We start from the raw sequence: 17835 nt of genomic DNA on the forward strand, positions 1-17835 counted from the left end.
TGAACTGTGCATACGTGTACCACTTGCATGCACAAGCCAGGCAACATTGCAGTGCACACGTAGGGCACCTGTATGCTTATGCAAAGTTCAGAGCACAGGAGTGGCACCTGCATGCACGGGGACATGCAATATGCAATGCATACCGGGGAGGAGGTTTGAGAAGCAAACGGTTCAGCCTCCACAGCCCAGGAGACCCAGGCGGCGCGAGAAGACTCTGGCCTGGGGGGTATCGCTGGAGGGGCGTCGTGGATCGCTTCATTCTGCGGTCCAGGAGGCCACGGGCGGGGCGGGGGCTTACCCGGGGCTTCTCCCGCGCCGGCGCCAGGGGCCCAGGGCGGGGAGGGGGAGGGCGCGCTTGGCTCGGCTGGCGCTGCTCCCCCTTTAACAGGAGGCGGCGCGCGTCGCCCCCGCCCCCCCCCGCCCCTTCTCCCGCGGCTCCTCGCGCCCGGCCCGGCGCGCGCCCCCTCCCGGGCCCGGCCCGCGCAGGCGCCGCGTCCCGCCTCGGCCGTCACTCGGCCCGGCGCGCGCTGCGGGCAGCGGCCGGAGCAGCCCGCGGATTCCGGCTCGGCGGCGGCGCTCCGAGACCGAGGAAGATGCAGCACCGGCGTTGCGAGCCTGGGGCTGCGGTCGCCGCCTGCGAATAAGAGGCGGCGCGCGGCGCGGGGCGCGCGGCGCGGGCGGTGCTCAGGGCGGGAGCGCGGGGGGCGGCGCGGCGAGGAGGCGGCGGCGGCGGCGGCGGCGGCGGCGGCAGGAGCCCGCGCCCGGCCCGGCGCCCGCCCGCCCCGCGCAGCTCCGCCGCGCGTTTTCTGCACCCGCCGCTCGGCGGAGCGGGAGCCTCGGCCCTCGGCCCGGCTGCTGCGAGCTGCCCCGCGCCCGGCCCGGCCCCCGCCTTAGGGATGGCAAACTTGAGCCCCATGGCCGCCCCCGCCAGCGCCGGCCCCCGCTCCTGCTGCTGACGGCGCCCAGGTGAGTGCTCGGCCCCAGACCTCGACCCGGACCGCGCCGACCCCTCCCGGGGCGGCCCCGAGTTTCCGCACCAGCCCGCACTTGGGGCGCTCTCCCAGCCCGTCTCTGCTGAATTCTCCCCCAGCCCGAGCTGAGTCCGCTCCGCGCTCGCCCTCCCCCGTCCTTTTGGGAACTCCCAAGCCTGGGGCCGAGGCCCCCCTCGTCTCTGGTGAGTCCCTTCCCGGTCCCCGCCCCCAGCCCGGGCCGACCCCCGCGCCGTCGGTCCCACCTAAAGTCCCCCCACCACTACACTCCTGACCCACACCGTCTCCTCGCCCTACCGAGTCTGTGCGGGTCTCGGCCCGGATCCCAGCAGTGCGCCCCCCCCTCGGCCTGGATTTAGAGCCCCCCCTCTCCAACCTGCAGCTCGACTGCCCCCCTCCCCTCCACCGCCCCTGGCCTGGGTGTGTGAGATCCTGATCTTCTCCTCCCACCTCCTGCCCGCCCGGAGCGGCTCCCGGCCCGGCCGCGTCGGTGCTGCCTTCCCCCGCGCTCGCGCCCTCGCCCCGGCCATGCTTCCCCTCTATTTCTGCCCTAGGTGCCCCCGCCCCCATAACGGCCCAGAGTCCCGCCTCCCCTCGCCAGTCAGTGCTGCAAGTGCCCTCCCCTCCCCCAGTCCAGAATTGGGGCCGCGTCCCCCCCCCGCGTCTTCCCGGTGCCCCCTCCCTCCGCCGGGGGTGGCCATCGGACCCGCACCCCTGACTCCCCGGCCCATCGCTGGCCGGACCCTCCCCCACCCTTCTCCTCCCGCCACTGGGCACAGCGCCGGGCACCAGACGCGCCCTTCTGCAACCCCCGGGGCCCGTAGGACGGAGGGGGTGGGTTGTAGGCTGTGAAGTTGGCCGCCAATCCCGCAGTCGGCTCGGTCCGAGGGCGCCGCCGCGGGAAGTCCTCCGCGCCACGGCCGATGCGGAGCGGGCGACGGGTCTGCTGCCCGCGGGGGGAGGGGCGCCTGGGCCAAGAGATGCCGCCCGCCGGCCTCGCCAGCTGCCTGCCGGGCCCCGGGCGTCCTCTGGCGCCCCCTGCCCGCGGCCCGGGACCCACCGCCCCTTGTCTCGCGGGCAATCCCGGGTTTCCGCAGCACGAGCATTGTAGCCGTGGCTGCGGGACTGGTGCTGGGGAGTCCCTTAGGGAGGTGAGGCTGGTGAGCGAAGCCGGGTGCCCCCCTCGTGCCATCGGTGACCAAACACTCCCGGGGGTCGGGCCACATGCTTTGGGGACGGATGGATTGGGGTGGGATGGACGGCGCATCCCCGCAGCAAGTCTGGAATCCTCTGAGCATCAGGCGCAGACCGCTGGGCTGGCGCTGGCTTCTGGACTGGTCTTGTTTGGGCTTAGGTAGATGTCCCTAGGGAGCCGTCTGTCTGTCTACCCCTTGACACTTCCTAGGGGGTGGAGGCAGAGGTGCACTTGGGCATGGAGTAAGCTGTGGAGGAATACATCGAACCCCACCGGGAAACCTAGCAGGAACCCAAGGAGTGAGGAGTGCCCCCCCCCATTGCCATGCATGGGGGACGGGTCGATGTGGACGCTGGGCAGATATGCTCTGGTAAGGGTGGTGGGAGAGGCGGGACCCAGATGGAAAAGTCTGTCTTCCCCTCTTCTCTTCCTCCTTCCTCACCCTCCTCCTCACTTCTGCCCTCTTCCCTCCCTCACTCCTCAGGAAGGGCCAGGTCTAATCTAGGATGTATGTCTGGGTGACAAAAGGGCATCCCAGCTGTCTGTGTTCTCTCCCTCCCTCCCAATCCCCAAGTAGTGAGGCTAAGTATAACAGAACTCCGTTTTAGATCAGATGACCTGAGCTCCAAAGCGGTATGACCTGGGCAAACTACTTAACCAACATGAGCCTCGGTTGACCCTCTATAAAATGGGTCAGTGACTGCTGCCTCATATAGGTCTTAGGAGAATGAAATTAGATTGCTCTTATCGCGTGTTTGGCACCTATCAATACCCAGCAATGATGGGTGTGTTGGGCTGTTTCTCTTTAGAACCAAGGTCAGGTCCCTTTTCCACTACACTGCTAATCCTGGAGGAGATACACATAGAACAGAATCCGAAGCCTTCACTCCAACCTTCAAGGAAAATAAAAACCAGGAAGTATCATCGACTTACACCACCATCACCACCACCATCCATCACATCAGAGCAGGGATCAGCTCAGGCCACAGGGGCAGCTGTGAACTCCCTGGCGCTGGGGCCTGTGTGGGAATGTGAAGGCTAGTGCTAGGAGCTCAGTACCAGGAACAAGCCCTAGTCAGGGTCTCCAAAAGCACCTGGCCCTTGGTGTGGTCCTGTGGAAAGTCAGCTACTGAGGTACAGAGGAGCCTCGAACTCCCCTCCACCTCGTGTCCCCCCCACCCCCCAGGAGCTCGGACACTTTTAGATCAGGAACTTTTCAGGATGGCGCTGCAGGGCCGAGTTAGGGGGAGACCTGCTCAGAGAGCCCAAGGAAGGAGTTCCGAGAACTGTGGATTTTGGTGAGAGTGGCTCGGAGAGGGAAGTCCTCTGGGCAGTGTGACGGGACCTGCCCCCCAACCCAATGACAGCCCCCCAACCCCACCCCCGCCCGCAGGGGCGACCCTGACATTGGGGAACAAAAGCTTGCGGTTCCTGTGGCAACCGCGGCTCCAGCTGCTGCAAAGTTCCGGGGAGGTGGCGGGCAGAGGGCGGCTGAGTCACCGCCCCCTTCCCTCCGCCCCCCCCCCCGGCCCTCGGGGCATGCTGAGCCCCTCTTGAGACAGAGAACGCCCCCCTTCCTCGTCCCCCGACCCCGGGGCGGAGGGGAGGCCTCGCGGGGGTCCACGGCGCGGGAGGCGGGGTGGAGGGCGCGCGCCTCCGCGGTGCCAGCGGCGGGCTCAGAGCTCGCTGGCCCCCACCCCGGGTCGGTGCCTGGGCCAGGAAGCTGGCGGCCTGCGTGGAACCCTGGAACCCGAGCCGCCGGGGAGGTGGAGATGAGTGACGGGCAGGCGGGTTGGAGCTGCCAGGTGGATACACGGAGGAAGTGCGGCGGCCTCGCCCCTCCCCCCAGGGACCCTGCTGTCCAGCCCCCCACCCCAAGGCCGGCCCCGCCCGGGGGCGCCCCTCCCTGTCCCTCTTACCCCCCCCCCACTTTCCAGCAGCTGGCCGAAAGCATTGGGTTCTTTTTTGGGCAGACTTGTGGGGTCTGTGAGGAAGGAGACCTGAATATACCTGGTCAGTGTGGGGTTCCTGGGTGTGCTGGGCACAGGTCTCCAAGACTGACATGACTCCAGCCCTAAGAGGTCCTTGAGGGAAGAGGCCTTCTGATTCTTATTTGATGCAGGAAGTTCTCCCTCACAGCTGAACTCAGCCCCTCTTCTTTCTGGCTCTTCTGCACTGGACTAGTTTGTGGCCTTCCTGGGCTTGGAGGTGGCAGAGCCACTCTTAGAATTCCAAAGAGCTTTTCAGAGGCCATGACCCGTGTCTCAGCAGTTAAAAGGGGGAGCTATTGCAGAGGCCAGGAAGGGAACCCGTCAGAGATGTTTTGGTGGGCCTGGACGCTATGCTGGCAGTCTGGTAGGTCAAGTGAGAAGGTGGACAGTGAGGGAAACAGGTTTTGGTTCAGTTACTTGTCACCAATATGCACTTGATCCTTCTAAGTCCCCTTCCAGAAGGTGGCTCAGGGGGCAGCGTTGGGGGGCGTTGCTATCCGGAGGACAGACCTTGGCTCTACACTCCAGCTGTCTGTGACCCTGCTTGGATTTGAGAAGTGGGAGAATACAAAAGGGCCCACCACAGGTCTTATTCTGTATCAGGAACTATGATGCTCCTATGTGGCCGTGGTGAAATTCCAAAATGGATGTATGAAGGTGCCTGGAGGAGACTACACGGATGAGGGGCTTAGACAGTGTTTACAGGTGGCTCACACCTGGAGAAACCAGGCTTTGGCTGTGAAACGTGAGCCTCTGGTGCTTCCTAAAGGCTTGGGAATAGCAGGGATGCAGGAGAGGGAGCCAGGGTCTGTGCTCCTACCTTCAGAAGCACAAGAAAAGGGGGAATGGAGGCAGATACCACCACAGAGCTAAGAGCCCAGCGTCCTGGGTTGAGCCTCAGGGCCCACTACCTATGAGTATTCACACTGGGTCTACGTTTGCATCTTTTTATGTGTGTGTGTACCCCCACACACATGTGAGACACAATGCTGTGGTTTTCTTGTTTGGTGTGCATGTCTGTGTGCATGCATGTCTGTTCATATGCAGAATACCAGTGAATTCTGTGTCTGAACACACAGCTGTGCTTGCATGATTTTCTGTATGCATCTTCAGGGCAAAATGATGTTCAAGCCCAAGCCTCTTGAGGTATGTGTCAGGATGCTCCCTGCCTTGCTCTAAGTGGGGGAGGGGTGGCCAGTTCTAATGAGCCCCCACCTCTCCTGCACTGAGCTATAGCCATGGCCTGAATTTTGCAGCCTGCTTAAATATAATTGGGGGTGGGGGGGCTTGGATGTCACTCATCAGCTGGGAGCTTCCTGGTGCTGCAGTTGGCTGGGCTAGCTGAACAGTTTGGGACAGGTATCATGTCAGGTAGGGAAGGTCCTTCCTTCTTCCACTCAAACCAGGATGCTAGTGGAGGGAAGATGGAGCCTGTTCTGTTTTTTTGTACTGGGGAGGGGCAGTTTCCAGGCTGAATAGGCCTCCCAGGTGAGTCCTCAGCCCTGCCTAGTGTGTGGCTTTGTGATTGGGCTGTGGGACTGGGGGCAGCATGTGGGAATGGGGAATTTGGAGCACTGTGGATGCTGCAGCAGGGATTGGAGTGCTGAGGTTCTGATTCCTGTGCCCCTCCTACTATTAACAGAGCTAAGAGGAAATCTGTCCCTGGGGAGCAGCTATGTTTGGGGAAAATAAAGCCACACCTATGAGCTATCCTGTGTTTGTGATTCAGTACCCAGGTCCACTTGGCCTGAATCCTGAGCAGCTAAATAAAGGGGAGGAGCAAGAAGCCCTACCTGGAGGGAAGAATTGTGGGCTGGGATGAGGTTCTGGATTTCAGGCCCCATCCCGGGCCACTCTCATGTGATCCTGAGCAGGTGGCCTCCCTTCTCAAGGCCCCATCTTATTGCCTCTAATGTGGAATCATTGGGCTCTAGGGCCCCAACCAGAGCTGTGAGCTGTGTTGTGGCTGGGAGCTGAATGGATAACTTTTGGGGTTAAGACTAGAAGGCTGAGCTCTAGGCAATGGGGTGGAGCTGGATGTTGTTGGTTAATGTCTCCGTCCTGGTCTGATGGCTAGCAGTGGGACTGTAGTCCTCTGGCCTGACTCCTGTGTCCGGATGGGGCTTGGGTCCACCAGGTCCTCCCACCTGGAGTATACTCGCATCTGCTGGGATCCCAGCTGGATGCACAACTGAGACAGGCAGAAGCCAACAAGTCCTGGTCTTCACTCTTAGGAGCTAAACCCTGGGAAAAGAACAAGAGATAGAGGGTAATCCTGTGGGGCGTAGGTGGGGAAGAGATGCTCAGGGAAACTATTTACTGTACCATTCTGCAGACAAGGAAACTGAGGCTCATGAGGCACAGCCAGGAAGTGACTGCCTAGGTTGGCACTAAAGACCAATGTCATCTTACCCAGTCCCTCTCCAGGAAATACATGGCAGTGATATGACATTTGTATTGGCAGTACCCTTCCTCCCGTGGGTATGGCTGGGTGGTGCACAGTCCCAGGCACATAGTCTGTGACTCCACCCCTTTACCTTTTCCTTATTGAAGTGAGGGAGCCATAATGACACTGTTGCAGGAATAACCTTGAATTGCACTGATTTATAGAAAAGCAAATCGTTGTCAAACATCACCACTTTGACAATCACTGCTGGATTAGGCGTGACACTTCTCACAGGTGATCACGACACAGTGTGATTGAGAGCAACAGTTCTGGAGGATAAAAGCAGGGTGGTGGGGCTGGGTTTGTGTCTGAGCACCAGGCCCAGATGCCTGTAGCTGATGGGCTGAATAGGAGGAATCAGAACGATGGTGACAAAAACTCACGCCTGTGGAAAGTCAGTGCTTATGAGATTCCAAGCACATTCCTGAGCCCTTCCCCTCACTTATCTCATTTCGCCCTTGTAGGAGACCTGTGAGATAGGTACTGGCAGCACTCCATTTTACAGGTAAGGAAACAGGCTCACAGAGGTCAAGCGCCTGTCCAAGATCGCACAGGTGGATGTGAGTGACTTGAAAGGGCGTGGTCTGCACTCTACACCCACTACCCACGTCTGGGCTCTGGAGGTGCAAAACCTGTGCTAGCTGTGCTGGGCCCTGCTGACCTCTGTCTTTCTCCACAGGGCAAGGGACATAGGATGACCCCAGCCTGTCCCCTCTTACTGTCTGTGATTCTGTCCCTGCGCCTGGCCGCCGCCTTCGACCCTGCCCCCAGTGCCTGCTCCGCCCTGGCCTCGGGTGTGCTCTACGGGGCCTTCTCACTGCAGGACCTCTTTCCTACCATCGCCTCGGGCTGCTCCTGGACCCTGGAGAACCCTGACCCCACCAAGTACTCCCTCTACCTGCGCTTCAACCGCCAGGAGCAGGTGTGCGCCCACTTTGCCCCCCGTCTGCTGCCCCTGGACCATTACCTGGTCAACTTTACCTGCCTGCGGCCTAGTCCCGAGGAGGCTGTGGCCCAGGCAGAGTCTGAGGTGGGGAGGCCGGAGGAGGAGGAGGAGGCGGCAGTGGGGTTGGAGCTTTGTGGCGGCTCAGGCCCCTTTACCTTCCTGCACTTCGACAAGAACTTTGTGCAGCTCTGTCTGTCAGCCGAGCCCTCAGAGGCCCCACGCCTGCTGGCGCCTGCTGCCCTAGCCTTCCGCTTTGTGGAAGTCTTGCTCATCAACAACAACAACTCCAGCCAGTTCACCTGCGGAGTGCTCTGCCGCTGGAGTGAGGAGTGTGGCCGGGCTGCAGGCAGGGCCTGTGGCTTTGCTCAGCCAGGCTGCAGCTGCCCTGGGGAGGCAGGGGCCGGCCCTGCCACCACTACACCTCCAGGTCCTCCTGCTGCCCACACCTTGTCCAATGCCCTGGTGCCTGGGGGTCCAGCCCCACCTGCCGAGGCCGACTTGCACTCGGGGAGCAGCAATGACCTATTCACCACCGAGATGAGATATGGTGAGTCTGAGCAGGGCCCGGGTGGGGTGGGGCGGGTGTATAGGGGGCTGATGGTGTCTCCAGGTCTCTATCCTGGCAGCTTGTCATGGAGTCACTGCTGTGCTCAGCCTTGAACAGAAGTCATTGGAGTGGCACAGGGTTACATCTTACTCTGGAAGAGTGAGTGTGCTGCCTGGTGGATGAATGGGGCCAGGCAAGGGGATAGAGCCAGGTGGAAACATGGGAGGGGATTCCCAGGTGGGCAGCCAGCGGAGGCCGCCTGAAGGGAAGGGCATAGGGACAGAGACCTGCAAGACAAGTGTGAGTGGTACGAGCCACAGAAGGGCATTCCAGGCACATGGAGCAGTGTGCAAAGACCCAAAGCTCAGAGTGGCTGTGGCAGGCTCTGGCACTGTGAGTTGACAAGTTTGCCCAGAGGCTGGAGCAGGCAGGAAGCAGAGTTGTGCCCCTGCCCACATAGGTCAATGGTTTTTGGCAGTGCCCCACGGTCAGGGCACAGGAGGCTAGGAAGAGTGTGAAGAGGCCTGAGCTCTGAGCCTGCCTCAGAGGCCCCAGCTGGCCCAGCTCCCAGTGTCCCATCTCCCCCACCAACACACACACTCCCAGCCCCCCACCGGGCCCATGTCTTCTGGGACTGAGGCCGACAGCTGCTGAAGCTTCTTGCTGACTGGACAAAAACTCTTCGAGCCCTTGTGCCTGCCTGCTCCCACACCCACCCCAGCTCCACAGCCATGGCCACCTTCCACTGATCTGCTTCCTGCAGCTTCTAGGTCCCAGCCCTCTAGCTGGACTCTGCATGCCTGTAGCCAGCGCTGAGCCAGGGACTGGCCTGGAGACCTGGCAGGGCCAAGGACAGGGGCAGAAGTGGGAGGAAAGCAAGTCTGAAGCTGATTACTGTACAGGGAGACCCCACCCCTCCGTACGACCTCATTTTCCCATTTGGATAACAAGTACTGGCCTTCCCTCAAAAGGATGGTGGGTGCAGTTAGGGGTAGTGGGGTTTCACAGGAGGCAGGGGCTTGTGTGAAGGCTACAGGAGATCTGGAGGTTGTAGCCTCTCCCCATCGCTGTTTTGGAGCCTAGCTCAGGAGCAACTGGACATTGCCTTTGACTGTTACCTTGAATGAATGACCGGGGCATGGGTTTGTCTGTAAAATGGGAAGGTGTCCTTGAATTAGTTAGAGAGGGGACTTAACAATGACTGGAGCCGCTTCTAGTACTTTGAAGGGGGCCCTTCTTGGCTGCCCCCATGAGACACCTGCCATGAGACACCTGTCCATCCACAGTGAGTGTCGAGTGGCCTTGCTATGGCCTCTGTCCCAGGCCAGCTTGGACTCTAACCTCAGTCAATGAAGCCGTCCAGTGACAGCCAGCCCGTGGGCAGGTTACAGGCCCTGGAGGCTGGCCTGGGATTTAGTGCCTGCAGGAAGAAATTGAATTTTGCTTCTTTGTCGAACATCGGCCGAGAGCACCAGGCATATATCAGGAGGTTTATGGCTCTTCCTGCATGGCTGCCACTGCCTGTCATTCTGGGGGGCCTCTCCCATTCTACTCAGCCGAGGGCAGGTTCTTTTGTCTGCCATTCCCTGTGGTCCATTGGCCTAGTGGTCTGCAGTGGACAGAGCAAGGCTTTGCCCTCATGGGCTGGCACGGCTGGGCAGGCTGCCATGTGGAACACAGAGCCAGGAGCAGCCAGCTGGGCTTGGTAGAAGCCGGAAGCAGGAGTTGATTGGTAGCCCGAGGCCATCAGGGGTCAGAAAGACCAGGGACAGGCATGGCACTATCACCAGAGCCTCTGTAGAGCCCCCTGGAACTATAGGCAAATGAAGATTGGATGGCTAATAGTTCTTGGGTAGAAGGTTGTTTGGGAGCATGGAGCCCTGGGTTGGCACTCCCAGCTTTTCCTAAGCCTGACCTCTGCTCTTGTCCTCTGTCCTACTTGGCATCTGTCCATGCAGTTGCTCTGAAGTGAGGGCCCCTGTGGACAGTAGATAAGGGGCAAGGTGGCCTCAGCCAGCCTAAGTGAGCACTGTGCTGGTACTTGGAGCTGGTTGGCATAGCCCCTTCATCTCCCCTGGCAGGCAGGAGATTCCTGTTGCTCTGCCACCTCTTCCCTCCTGCTCAACCTTTCTGATGCGAGAGACAGCAAGCACGTGACTCAGTGTGTTCCATGTGGTGGGGCGTGTCTGTGGGTCGGAGGCATCTTCAGGGCTTTGGAGTGTTGTGTGCATGGTGGGAGGACCACCTTTGCTAAGTCCTTGGTTCCTCTCCATGCCCTGCTCCATGCCTCACCCTGGGCTCCAAGAGAACGGGCTGGCACTCACATCTGCCAGAAAGAGTGAAGTTCGTGGGGAGCATGGTGACAGGAGGAGACCCTCATCCCAGCTCCTCTGCTGGGTTCTGGGGTAGAGAAGCTGGCTTCTCTTCCTCTTGGATGCCCTTGAGTGAGGTCAGAAGAAGAGCAAACAGAATGGGCTTAGGTTGGTATGGGAAGAACAAGGAGACTGGGGGCAGCCGGGCAGTGACCCAGCAGGGTTCTGTGGCCTGCCTCAGAGCTGAGTGCGTTTGACAAGAGGGTACAGGCGCCTGTTAATTTCACGCAAACTGCCTTTGATAGATCTCTTGTTATTTTTGGTGAGTTGAGCCATAAATTTGTGCCATCTTGCTGCCGCAATCTGTTAAGTGTGGGGAGAGGAAGAAAGGAAGGCAGGCAGGAAGGAGCAAGCTCATGGAGGGCTGGCACAGGCCGGCTGAGGCTGAGACTTGGAGGTGGATGGCAGTAGTGTCTGGTGCAGAGCCCTGCTCCTGAAGGCTGGTCCTGGCCTGCAGCCCCTGCCCACTGACCCTCCTGACCCCAGCAGATACAGGCTCATGAGAGTGGCTGTGATTAACTGGAGATGAATCTCCAATTAATAGACTATTCTTGTAGGAACTTTAATCCTCAGATCTCAGCTTCCTGAGTAGCTAGGATTACACGCATGAGCTACCAGTGCCCGGCTTATTTGTTTTTATTTGAAGAGACATAGTCTTTCTGTGTATCACAGCTAACTTCAGACTCTCCATCCTTGTGCCTCTGTCCTCTGAGTTCTGGGATCACAGACGGACACAACCTTCTTGAGATGTGGTCATCAAGGGAATCTGGGGGCTCCTGGGAGGCAAAAGTGGGTTTAGATCTGACTCTGGTTCTGCTGTCATGGGACTTGGACAGGGTGGTGCCACCTTGATGCCTCAGTTGGCCCCCAATTCTATGTTACTTCTCTGATCTGGTGCCAGAGACTCCAGTTCTGCCAAAGCGTCTCATCCTGGCATTCTAACCCCATTCTGGGATCACTGCCACACTCTTTTTGAGCCTCTCCTCCACTTCCCCCTGCCCTTTCAACTGCTGCTCCTCTATCTCCAGGTCCCCGTGCTTGTCGGCTCCCCTGCCTGTGCTTGGACTGCCCCCTCCTCTGGAACACTTTGCCCTCAGTTACACAGAGATCTCCCTTAGTCTACATCACATACGTAATATATTCCATCTTTGTCCTCGCTTGGAAGGACCTCCGATCTGCCCAGTTGCATTGTGAGAGTGGCCTTACTTCTTGTTCAGGCCCTTTGTTCTTTTTACGGCCAGCCTGGCATCAGGAAATCGGACCCACTTGCCCGCTTGGGACTCCGTGAGTAGGGAGGCAGACCTTCTCTTAGGGCACAGGTGGGACCTAGCACGTGGTGGCAGTGGGTTTTTCTGAAGGCTCTGTACTATTGGAGACCATGTGCTCCATTCCAGGATGGGGAGTGGGGGAGGGGACCCATCTTCCCCACACCTCTCAGCAAGTAATCCCTTATAAATATAGGTCAGGCCTTGGGTTGCTTCTGGGTGGATAAGATTGGAGGAGAGTGAGAAACCTTTACTGCCCTCCAGCAGAGGGACCATTAGTGTATGGTCAAGACCACAGACAGAAGTCATCTAGCCCTGACCCTTAGCACACTGTAGCTTCATGACCAGGACAAGTGGCTTCGCAAGCATTTTGCCACCTGTAACCTGGGGAGAGTCGGAGCTGTTCCACGGAGCAGAGGGGAGGATGTGTGGGAATGTGGTTAGTGCCTAGTGCAGCACGTGGCTGCATTGGCTTGATTCCTGTTGCTACCAACACACTACCACAGGCTGGGTACGTTTTAAAGCGAAGAGGTTCATTTTGGCTCATTGTTTCAAGGTCAAGAGCCCCGGTATCCAGTGATGATGGCCTCTTCGCTGCCGAGTCTCATCACTCGGTGAGAGAAGAGAGTTAATGCATCTATATATATTGGTTCTTCCTTTTACAGAGCCACCTGAGTTCATCCTGGGAGCCCCACCTCCCAAACACCATATTCAGACTAAGTCTCCACCCTCTTATTACCTTGAAATGGAGACTCAGTTTCAATACGTGAACCCTTGGGACACGCTCAAGCTACATCCAATCTGCAGCACTGGCATGCCATAGCTCCCGAATAAATAGTCATAGAGTTCAGCATACCAGACAGGACTGCGTGAGCTGGATGTGAAGGGGAACCAAGCCAACTGCAAAGGGGTGGGAAGGACGTAGAAAAGGTGATTCTGAGTTGGGTTTTGAGGGATGAATAGGACTCTCATTAGCCAGGAAGGTTTCTCTTTCAATTGAATTACCTTTCAAATTTAACATATTAAAGGGATTTTGAATCATAACTGGGCAGAGTATCACTGAAATGGAAGATAAGCAAAGAAACAACCACAAGGGAAACAAAGCAACCTTATTAAAGTCTAGCTCCATGCTCTTCGTGCCTCTCTACTTGTTAGAGAAAGTAGCACAGGTGGGGGTCTGTGAGTCTGGGGTTGCACCGAGACTGCCCTTCATGCAGTTGGAAGGACGCCTTTGCGGTGACTGGGGTGGAGATGGGCGCCATTAATCATGGTAGGACAACAGACTCTAGTAGGACAACAACTCAACTATCTCAACCAGTCAGCGAATTACCTAAATAGAGACCCAGAAAGGGGCAGTTTTCCCAGTCCAGGATGATGTGTTCATGCTCACGAATCTCCCAAGCCACCCAGCCCTGTGCCTCGAGGAAGAGCTTTGGCTGCAGAGGGAACAGCCTGTGCAAAGGCGGAGAGGTGCGAAACATCCAGAGAAAGCACTGTAAGAGGATGAGCTGATGGCTGGAGGCCCTGGAGGAGGAAGATGGGCCCAGTGATCTGTCTGCCATCCCGAGACAAGCGAGGTCCTCATCCTGTTGGCTAGCAGCTTAGAGACAGCAAGAAATGGGGTGTTGTGGAGGAGACAGGTTGATTAGATGTGGTCCCTGCTCTCCAGGAGCTTCTGACCACAGGAGGCGGTGCAGTGGCCTAGTCAGCTCCTGTAGGAGGCTGGGTGAGCAGGTCAGCTGCTGGGGGAGGGAGAATCCTTGCAGGGCAGTCTGGCCTGCTGGCTGGCCGCCTGGTCTCCTAGGGAGACCCTGTTGACTAGACTTGCAGGATAGAGCCTAGAATTTTCAAAAGCCATTGCCTTCTTCTGTGCCCCTGTAGATTCTGATGCACTGTAGAGCCCAGAGCTCCTTCTGGGGTTGGGGAGCCACAGAGAGAGAGAAAAGAACTGTGTTTCAAGGGGACTAGTTAGCACCCACTCGGGGCTCTGGGGTGGACCCCAAGAGGGTGCAGACAGCGCTGGGAAGGGAGGCCTGCTTTGTACCTCTGAGCACTCCTTTCTTGTCGAAGTAGTGATTACCGTGGTTATTTTTAACACATTCACATTCAGACACAGGAGCTGAGGGGCCAGGTTGTGTGGCATTTGGAGAGCATGGCCTAGCAGGTATCTACAGCTCTGCCTGCTGAGGCCAGGCTGAACTGAGGGTGGCTCCTGTTGGTTAGGTGGGAAAACAACCCAAGTTTGTGGAATGCCTGTTTTGAACCATGCTGTCCAGAGTCCAGGTCTTCCTCTGCACCGAAGTATACCAGACACTGAGGCCTTCCCTGGGGGCCACTGAAGAATGAGCCAAGATAATGATAGCTAGAGCAGAAGGTGACCTGGGGACAAGATGAGGCCACAGAAAGGGGGTTAGCATCCCCAGACCCCTTATGTGGCCAGCTTAGGAAGGCTTCTTGGAAGAGGTAGCATTTGACATGTGGAAAATTTTGGCAGCTGCAGATGGAGGGAAGAATATTGTGAGAGGAGGGATGGAGGAAAGCATTTTCCCCCACTCTAGGGATCATGAGGAGATGCCCTGGCCCCATGTGAGGGGAGGTGTTACCTTTTCTTTCTGTTGAGCAATCTGAAGCTCAGAGAGGTGCCGTGACTTGTCTAAGGCATGCAGCAGGATAGTGGCGGAACTGAGCATCAAACTCGTGTCAGTCTGGCTCCAGAATCAGTGTCCTCCCTCCCACTGGTCCACATGGCCCTGCAGCGTGCTTTCTGCCTAGCAGGAAAAGTAAACAAGACTGGATAAGTCAGTAGGGCCTGGGAGGTGATACGGGAACCACTGGAGGCTACAGGGGAGATCCAGGCTCCTACCAGGGGAAGGACAATAGACGTGCTGAGGACCAGCGAGGCCCGGGGCTCTGCTGGGCTTGAGAAATCACCTGGATCCCGTGGGATTGGGGAAGGGGAGTCGGAGGAGGGGTGCACTTTGTCCATCAGAGCCAGCATAGTTTAGTGGAGAAAGCAGACCCTTGGAATTAGGCAGGCCTGGGTTCGCCTCCCATCTCATCCTCTCTGCAGTGGGAAGGTGCCTTTGCAGCCTAGTTTTTTGTTAGTGAGGTGGACAGACTGATCCTAGTGAGGACTGAGCAAAGGGCTTGACAGCAGAGTGCACAGTGACTGGTGCTTGGTGCCTGGAGGTGTGTGATACGTTACCTTCATTCAGAACAACAGTCAGCAGGTGGTTGAGTGAGGACGGATGTTGTAGGCAGCAGGTCCATCTGTGCCTGACACTGGTGGCTGATGGGAAAGCTGATGGGCTGTTGGCCTTTGAGGGACAGGTAGAGGTACCTGCATAGCAGGAATCTATAGTCCTGCAAAGTGGCAAAGAGCTCATGAGCCCTGCCCTCAAGCCAGCCTCGTGTACTAACATGGTTCCTTGGTCCTGTGGGTTCTCTTGGATCTGCCTTAGCTTCCCCAAGAGTGTGCCCTGTTCTAGACACAGAGGTGCATAGGGACAGAATCAGTGTTCTTGCCAGCAAATACCCCCTGGTTTCTGTCTCCTCCTCCTTCTGGGAGAACTGGCCAGGGGTGGGGTGGGATAAATCCTCCTGAGTGGGGAGAGCAATGGAAGCCCTGGCTGTGCTGCCCCAAGCCTGTTCCTCTCCTCCTAGCTCAGGAGACTGGGAGAGAGCTGGATTGGGACATGTTCTGACTTCCAATATAGTGTATGACCTCTGGGGATATCACGGGGCTGGCCAGTAAGTGACTGGCGAGCAGTTTGAGAACAGGATTCAAAGGGGAACAGGTGACACCACAAGGGGATCATGTGGTCTCTGACATGGTCTTATGTGAGGGGCTTATTGCATGCCAGGCTGTGGGAAGAGTGGCACTGTCCAGATCCAGTAATGGGCCTGGCCCCTAGCAGGCTAGACAAGAAGACTGGGTCACACTTGGCACAAGTGGTGCAGCGTCTCCAGAGCATTTATTGATAACCAGATGCTGGGCTGGAGGTTGATTTGATAGAGGCCTAGAATCCCATCCCAGCGCCTGTCTTGATATCCCTACAATGAAGGTTGGCACTGCCAGGTGGAGCTGACATCTTGTAGTGGACTGTATCTCTTACCCTCCACGGGGAGCCAGCAGCCTGTGTTCATTGGCATTCATTTATTGATACTTTTCTGGTCTGGACTCTGTGCTGGTGTTCCCAGGGACCAGAGAGATGACTCATATACAGCCTTCAGGCCTCCAAGGACTTGCAGGAGAGGGCATTTCAGATGACTGGAAGACGAAGCCGTCTGTACTGAAAGGGATGGAGAAGAGGCCAGACCACCCTGCTGGGGCGTGGAGGATAAGGAAGGGCTTCCTCCGTGAGTGGTTATTTGAGATGGGGTCTGAAGGTCGAGGAGGAACTTGCTAAGTAAGGAAGGTGGGGAGCAAGCAGGCAGAAGATAGAAAGGAAATGAGGAATTTGACAGTTAGGAGAGTTGTTCACGAGTTCATACTGCTATGGCACATGGAAGAGGCAGGGCCCGGATGCAATGACTGGGAGTGTTAGATCAGAGGAGGTTCCTTAAACAGTACGGGGCATGTACAATAAGAACAAGGCAAAACATGGATGTCTGCCACATCCATGTGGCAGCAGGAAAAATTAACCAGTCAAGGGGACGAGATCCCATGGAGAGGTGAGAAGGGGGAGCACGTTTCAAGGCAGGAAGGATAAGTGGGGCTAGCTGCGGCCCAGAGGCCAGTGAGACGAGGCCTGTGAAGTGTCCCGGCATTTCACAGCCCGGAGGACGGTGATGACTGTGCTGAAAACATTTTCAGCAGAAGGATGTGGGCAGCAGCCGAACTGCAGAGGATCAACAGGGGAGGTGACATTTGAGCCAGGAAGTGGATGGCAGGTGAGAAAGTGGAGTGGCAGCCGAGGAACATTTGGTGTCGGAGGCAAGCCCAGGGCAGGCAGAGGAGGGAAGAGGATGCAGGAGGGTCAGTCATGGGCTGCCACAAGCAGAGGACGAAGAGGACGTGATCTATGACCAGGCCTCCTGGGAAGGCAGAAAAGAGGGTACAGGGCCAGAGCTAGGGTGACTTCTGGAGGGAGAAGAAAAACTGGGAGGTGGAAGGGAATGATGGGAAGCTGTTTGGTCCTAGCTCTGTCTACTCTGTGAAGAAGGCCATGGCTGAGACAGCGGCGAGGTGGGTTGGGTCCTACGTGGAAGGAATGAGGAGTGAACGGTCCAGAAGGGCTGCAGAGAAGGCCTGTGTGCCTAGCGGACGTGGAGGCCTGGACCTGTCACAGTGCCAGTTGGCCCGGTCTCAGATTCCTCAGCAGCCTGGGAGTGGGTGTGGAGAAGGCAGCTAGTCACAAGGCTTCAGGCTGGGGATGGCTGAGCGGGTGTGGCAGAGGGGCTGGGTGAGGGGATGGAGGAGCTGCCCGCATAGCCTGGTTCTCTTCTGTGGTCTGGCAGAGGTTCACATGAAGCCAGGAGGACCCCTGGAGGAGGCAGAAGGCTGAGGGATGGCTGAGGAGGGAGCCGTCAGTGTGAGGTTATGAGAAGAGACGAGAGATGGTAACATCATGCAGACGTTTACCCCAGGCTAAGCAGAGCTAGTGGCTCTGTGTCGTGACTTCCTCAGGTGTTATGAGTAGTGGTTGCAGAATGGGAAGGCGGGGTCGGAGAGGGAAGGAACTTACTGTGTGCCAGCCTAGTCAGAAAGGGCTTTCAGGTGCAAAGCCTGGACTGGGCAGCAGGGGGCATAGAGAGCACAGCCCTCTGAGGGTATTTGGTGCTGCCCAACGTTCACAAATTAGAGATTGGGCTGCACACTTGTAGTTGGGGATAGCTTGGGCTCGGCTTTGTTCCCGAATGCTCTTCCAGTCTCCTCTTTCCCACTGGCCCCTACGTGGGTGAGTCCTTTCCCCTCTGCTTTCCTGTCCCTGCCCCCCACTACCTGCTGCCCAGTCTGAAGGTGCTTGCCACCTGCCCAATGGCTACCTGAAATAAAAGTCCATTGATGAGGAGGGAAGGTTTCTTTCATCTTACAGTTTTGGCAGCTTCAATCCATGGCTAGTTGGTCCTGGTGCTTTGGGG

At 57.7% G+C, this 17835-nt stretch overlaps 1 protein-coding gene across 1 annotated transcript in view; it reads left to right on the forward strand.

Annotated features, from left to right (window-relative positions):
- Positions 1-1098: 1098 nt before the first annotated feature.
- Adgrb2 (adhesion G protein-coupled receptor B2) overlaps positions 1099-17835 on the forward strand; it is a 34503-nt gene continuing 17766 nt past the window's right edge. The window contains 2 exon segments of the mRNA XM_090335370.1: positions 1099-1174; positions 7301-8114. Of these exon segments, the coding sequence (XP_090191496.1) occupies positions 7316-8114 (799 nt within the window). The 5' untranslated portion in view covers positions 1099-1174; positions 7301-7315.

This window comes from Megascapheus bottae, chromosome 6 (genome assembly GCF_031878675.1).
Source record: "Megascapheus bottae isolate mThoBot1 chromosome 6, mThoBot2.hap1, whole genome shotgun sequence".
Taxonomy (NCBI): domain Eukaryota; kingdom Metazoa; phylum Chordata; class Mammalia; order Rodentia; family Geomyidae; genus Megascapheus; species Megascapheus bottae.